Here is a 5,125-nt window from a genome sequence, read left to right as displayed (position 1 = left end):
GAATTAGAATAATTTCCACAGTAAATTTTGTCGATTGCATGAAGTCCTCGAAAATATTAAAGAAAATGCTTTAAGTCTCGTTTGCCTGCCAAATACTATATAATATATCAAAAAATGTAAACCATTTGATATTTTGTGAAATGATATTACTAATTTTCTGCTCTTAGATATTATCGTCTAAAGATCACTTATCATTGTATTCCCTGTATTCTTGCACACTTATTTTACAATAGTAGGATTTACTATAGTTGTAGACACTTGCAAGACAGAAAAAGCAACTTTCTTGAGTGACATATTTTCTTATCATCAGGAAAATAATCCAGTTTTTTCTCGATATTTGAGACACGAGCGAATACGTGACGCTGATCTCTGTGAACTGCCCATTGATAAGAATCCTTATCAAGAAAGAGGAGATGCTTAAATGACGTAGCAACTGACAAGAGGAGGTCCAAGTCCACCTTCGGATCGGCGCATATAAAAGACCCGACTGGCGATTCATTGAGGCACAAAGCTTCGTGACAGTGTCAGTGAAAGAGCTCCGTTCAGAAAGACAGACAGCCTCATTTGCTATTCTGCTCTCAAAGCATCAAACGGAAGAAGGCTAACTAAACCAACAACACTTATTGCGAAAGTCGCCTCTACTGAAGTTTTTGAAATAGAAATGGCCCACCGTCCAACAACCCGAGTTCTCCTCAGCGGCGTAGCAGCTTTCAGGAATGTTGCCACCCAACAGGTTTGTGATTTGTTACGAATTTTACAATTTTACCTTTGACGAAATATCACGAATTATTTCACTCAATAGATCTTACGCTCCATTGCCATTCTCATCCGTTAGTTAGCCATTGCGATGGTTGCAATTTTTTTTTTTCATGGCAGCTACAACTGTAAAGTGAATCCGATAATTATTTCTGAATGTTAGAACATTCGACGTGGTTTTTATATCTAGAAACATGTATTCACTATATATATATATTTTATATATATATATTATGATATATATATATAATATATATATATACTATATGTGTGTGAATTTGTTTTATTTCTATAAGATTAATTTTTGAAATATAAGAAAATTTCCTCATTTCCTGCCATTTCCAAATCATATTTTCTTCAGTAGACTTTATTCTTTGTCTTTGTTAAGACTGGCAATGAAAAAAGTAAAATGGAAAGAGAAACTCAGGAAAAATGTTTTGGATGAAGCAGTAATTAGAAAAGTTTTGCTCGAAAAAGCATTATGCAATTATTATATTCTAAATGCTGTTGAACATAATTTAGGGGAAAAAATGTATGAAAATATAAGATAAATGTCGTTCGACAACTGTATTATCTTTAGATATCTGATAATTTTGCATTAAAATTTACCACCATGAGAAAGGTAAAAGTATGCTTGTACAAATATATTAGTGCTGCCATATTTTAATCGATTATTATTTTAATATTAATCTAACAATCTTCCCCAGGTGAGGCAGATTTGTACCAAGAACTGCATCAACTGCAAAACCACCAGATCTCTGAGTCTCGCATCCAAAGCCTGGCAACAGCATCAGGTGAAGGAGAAGGAAGCAGTTGAATTCCCAGGTAAATAACAAGTGCTCAGACTTGTTTGAATTTCATTAATATAATCAGATCCATTATAGTGGTAATGGGTTTTTTCGTATTTATAGATTACAAATAGATAGAAATACATATATTCAAACATTTTCAGTAGAGAGAGAGAGAGAGAGAGAGAGAGAGAGAGAGAGAGAGAGAGAATGACTATCTAAAAGTTCTCTATTGTTCCAGTTCCAGGCGTCCCAATCTCCTCTACCAAAGTGAGCAAAGATTCAGTGACCGTGAAATTCGGTGATGGCAGCGAGAGCCCGATGCCCTACGTGTGGCTGAGGGACAACTGTCGGTGCCCCGACTGCTACAGCAACGATGCCCTGGGCAGGAAATACCTCCTGACTGACCTCGACGTTGACGTCCAAGCTTTGGATATTCAGGTGGGTAGCGAAATCTGTTGAGTGACCATATTTGTAATCTTTATTTAGACAAGAGTTGTTACTTTCATATACATGTATGATCATATGTATATTACGATAAATATATCAGCATATGTGTAACCGCATATGTATTCCCTGTTGCTTTCAGAGTAATGATGAGGTACTGAACATCAAGTGGAGTGACGGGCACGTGTCCGAGTACCCAGCAGAATGGCTCCATGCCAGGGCATTCACGCCAACAGCCAGAGCCCTCAGGAGGAGAGTTTATGCTCTGCCAAGGGTAAGGAGGATTTCTTCATGCTCGTGTCAGTACATCTCCTGAATATAAAAAATATTAAGTAAAATAAAAAAAACTCGACATAGGTACGTATGAATGTCTGTATGTATATATTTATGCATCTCCCTCCCTCAGGAACCCTGGGGCTCCAACCACAAGCTGCGAGAGTTCGATTACGAGGCCATGAAGAGGGACGATAAGGTCCTCCTGGAATGGCTCCTGACTATGGAGACTCAAGGATCAGCGATGCTCAAGAATGTGCCAGATAGAGACGTCGCAGGACCCGAGATGATCGAACACATCGCATTTGTCAAACAGTCCCATTATGGGTGAGTACCCACCGGTTAACTCGACCACGGGTTTTTCAATTTAGCGTTACCCATTTAGTAATTTATTTATAAAAATGTAATATTTATTCATTACGTTGTCATTTTATTATACATTACTTTAGAAGTAACAATTAAGGTGTCTACTTCTGTAGGTTTTCGTGATTACTTAATATTTTACAGTGTGTTGCCAATTATTATTTCCTAATCTATTAGCGTATACTTATAATTATCAATTAAAAACCTTGCTCCAAATGGAAGTTAATACATTCATGATGTGAAGAGATGTTCCCAGTGTTTTGTGATCATACATTTAGCTCTCCTTTCTCCACAGACCCCATTCTCCAGTGATCAACAGACCAAACACCAACAACGTCGCTTTCACCAACGCCAAATTGGGGATGCACAATGACCTTCCTCAGTACGAGCAAATGCCCGGGGTATGGATTCATACATGATGCTTTTCGTCTCATTTTTCCCTCACTATTAGAATATTTTCATATTGTTACTTACTTTTCATACTAAAGAGATTTGAGTTTTGTATAATGTTTTGTCATTACTGATTCTATCGTCCCCCTTCCACAGATCATCTTCATCCACTGCTTGAAGCAGCACGTCGGCACCGGAGGCGAGAGCGTCGTTGCAGATGGACTCTTTGGCGCCGAGCTCCTCCGGAGGGAACACCCGGAGGCCTTCCAGATCCTGACCACCACCGACTCCTACTTCTGGGACAAAGGGCACGCCAACTTCTCCTGGGAGATGGAAGAGTTCTACAAAATCTCCAAGTTCCCCATCATCACGTGAGTCTCAATCTATAGTCTTTATAAAACCTGTAAAGCATTTAAAGTTGAAAGTACTTTTTTATAGAAATGAAACTGTTTGGTCAAAAATGTTTCGTTTGTTCTTATGTAAGACATTTATTTTATTTATTTGGAGGATTTTAGTGATGTACAATGCAACTGACTAGACAAACATAATTACTAAATTACAGAGGTTAATAAAACATGTTAATTACCTCAAAAGTTATCGGAGGCACTGAAATTAAAATTGGTATTGCAGACTCAACAGCAGCCAAGAGGTCACTCGCATTGCTGTTAACAACGCCATCCGGGACTCCTACCTCGACCTGCCATCGAATAAGGTCAAGAAATTCTACGAGGCCATGAAGCTCTTCAACGACATCCTTTACGCCAACTCCTCCACCTTCAAGATGGACTCCGGTAAGTTTAGTTGCTTGCATTTGCAGCGTTCTTTACAAGTATTAATCAGGGGTTCCACTGTAATAAGATAATCACCAATTGTATCTTTGATATGAAATTGGTTGGGCTTTAAGGTGAATATCAACTACAAAGTAAAATAAAACATAAAGGCATTATTATTCTGTGTTGTGTGAAATAATTGCCATGAGAATTTAGCCTTTTTTCCTTGCAAATTTAAGCCTTAATCATTTTGATCATAAATGATATAAGATTGTTATGAAGACCCAAATGGTTTTGATTACACATGTGAAAGTATATAACACAAGATTGATTAGTAGAGGGATCAGCACCACTTCTTCTTTCTCATTCCAGGCGACCTGATGACTCTGGACAACGTGCGGTGCCTTCACGGCCGTGAAGGCTACGAAGCCTTCAGCGACCGGCACATCGAGTCTTCTTACCTCGACTGGGATGAGGCTCGATGCCGCCGGAGGAGAATCCAAGAGAAACTAGGCCTACTCCGGACTGTCTGAGGCCTAAGCTTCCTCTCCCTTGTGGTTAAATTATTCCTATTGATGATCAAAGAAGCGTTTAAGGACAAATTTCTCAATAAACGATTTTGTAGATAAAATACATCTAAAAATATTCCTGTAAATGGATTAAGATGGAGAATATTTTGAGTATATATTTTGGGTTTTCGTGATCTTTTTCATTGTATACTCACTTCATAATTATTCTTTTATTCTTCGCAATTTCTTTATTATAGAATTTGTCTAATACTTTGAAATGCTGGACTTATGACCTGACCACAAAATGTTTGATGATATTACTTTTAGCTCGTATCGCACTAGACAAAATTCATTACTATCTATTTTCTTCTAAAAGTTGTATAATACTAACCTGTCTTCATATCACTTTATGCGCTCCATTATATATATCATTGTACATACATTACATTCATGTTCCATTGTAGAAGTATAGCATTTATTTTTAGTGGAATATAGTATTTAGTTATTGTGATAATCGAAATAGAATATTGTATTGTTCAATAGTATATACTAATTATTTATTTTTGTAATGTTTCGACGAAATAAATATGACATGAATAGGAGGTTTTTGTATCCTAAATGTCTAACAATCAATGATGAATGCAATTAAAATAACTGAAATTCAAGTACGAAAACAGGCCTTCTCTATTCCTTATAATCAATAAATAAAATGAATAGAAAAAGATATTTTTTTTATTGAACGGGTTATCTAACTATATATGATGATTACAAACTCAGTAAAAAGGGTAGATAAAAATACAATTATGCCATGAAGAGGCCACTAAAGAGA

At 36.7% G+C, this 5,125-nt stretch overlaps 1 protein-coding gene and 1 long non-coding RNA gene across 2 annotated transcripts; one reads left to right on the top strand and one right to left on the bottom strand.

Annotated features, from left to right (window-relative positions):
* Nucleotides 1–491: 491 nt before the first annotated feature.
* LOC135224428 (gamma-butyrobetaine dioxygenase-like) lies at nt 492–4,893 on the top strand. The gene is made up of 9 exons (XM_064263415.1): nt 492–733; nt 1,464–1,581; nt 1,786–1,985; nt 2,134–2,265; nt 2,398–2,591; nt 2,923–3,028; nt 3,174–3,388; nt 3,648–3,808; nt 4,160–4,893. Exons 1-9 carry the CDS (start codon nt 662–664, stop codon nt 4,318–4,320), a joined length of 1,359 nt encoding a protein of 452 aa, XP_064119485.1. The 5' UTR covers nt 492–661; the 3' UTR covers nt 4,321–4,893.
* Nucleotides 2,169–3,735, bottom strand: LOC135224431 (uncharacterized). Its single transcript, XR_010316727.1, has 3 exons — nt 3,604–3,735; nt 3,102–3,418; nt 2,169–2,303 (listed from the first exon to the last, which is right to left on the bottom strand). It is a non-coding gene; the product is annotated as an uncharacterized LOC135224431 (long non-coding RNA).
* Nucleotides 4,894–5,125: the final 232 nt, after the last annotated feature.

The sequence above is a fragment of the Macrobrachium nipponense genome, chromosome 12 (assembly GCF_015104395.2).
Source record: "Macrobrachium nipponense isolate FS-2020 chromosome 12, ASM1510439v2, whole genome shotgun sequence".
In the NCBI taxonomy this organism is placed as follows: domain Eukaryota; kingdom Metazoa; phylum Arthropoda; class Malacostraca; order Decapoda; family Palaemonidae; genus Macrobrachium; species Macrobrachium nipponense.
The sequence above is the reverse complement of the archived record's forward strand: the minus strand, read 5'-3'. Positions and strand labels throughout refer to the sequence as shown.

Excerpts from the sequence above, each read along its gene's own strand:
- LOC135224428 (XM_064263415.1), top strand. The coding sequence starts at position 662 with ATGGCCCACCGTCCAACAACCCGAGTTCTCCTCAGCGGCGTAGCAGCT. Across the intron at positions 734-1,463 it reads GGAATGTTGCCACCCAACAG|GTGAGGCAGATTTGTACCAA; the intron begins GTTTGTGATTTG and ends AATCTTCCCCAG. Across the intron at positions 1,582-1,785 it reads GGAAGCAGTTGAATTCCCAG|TTCCAGGCGTCCCAATCTCC; the intron begins GTAAATAACAAG and ends CTATTGTTCCAG.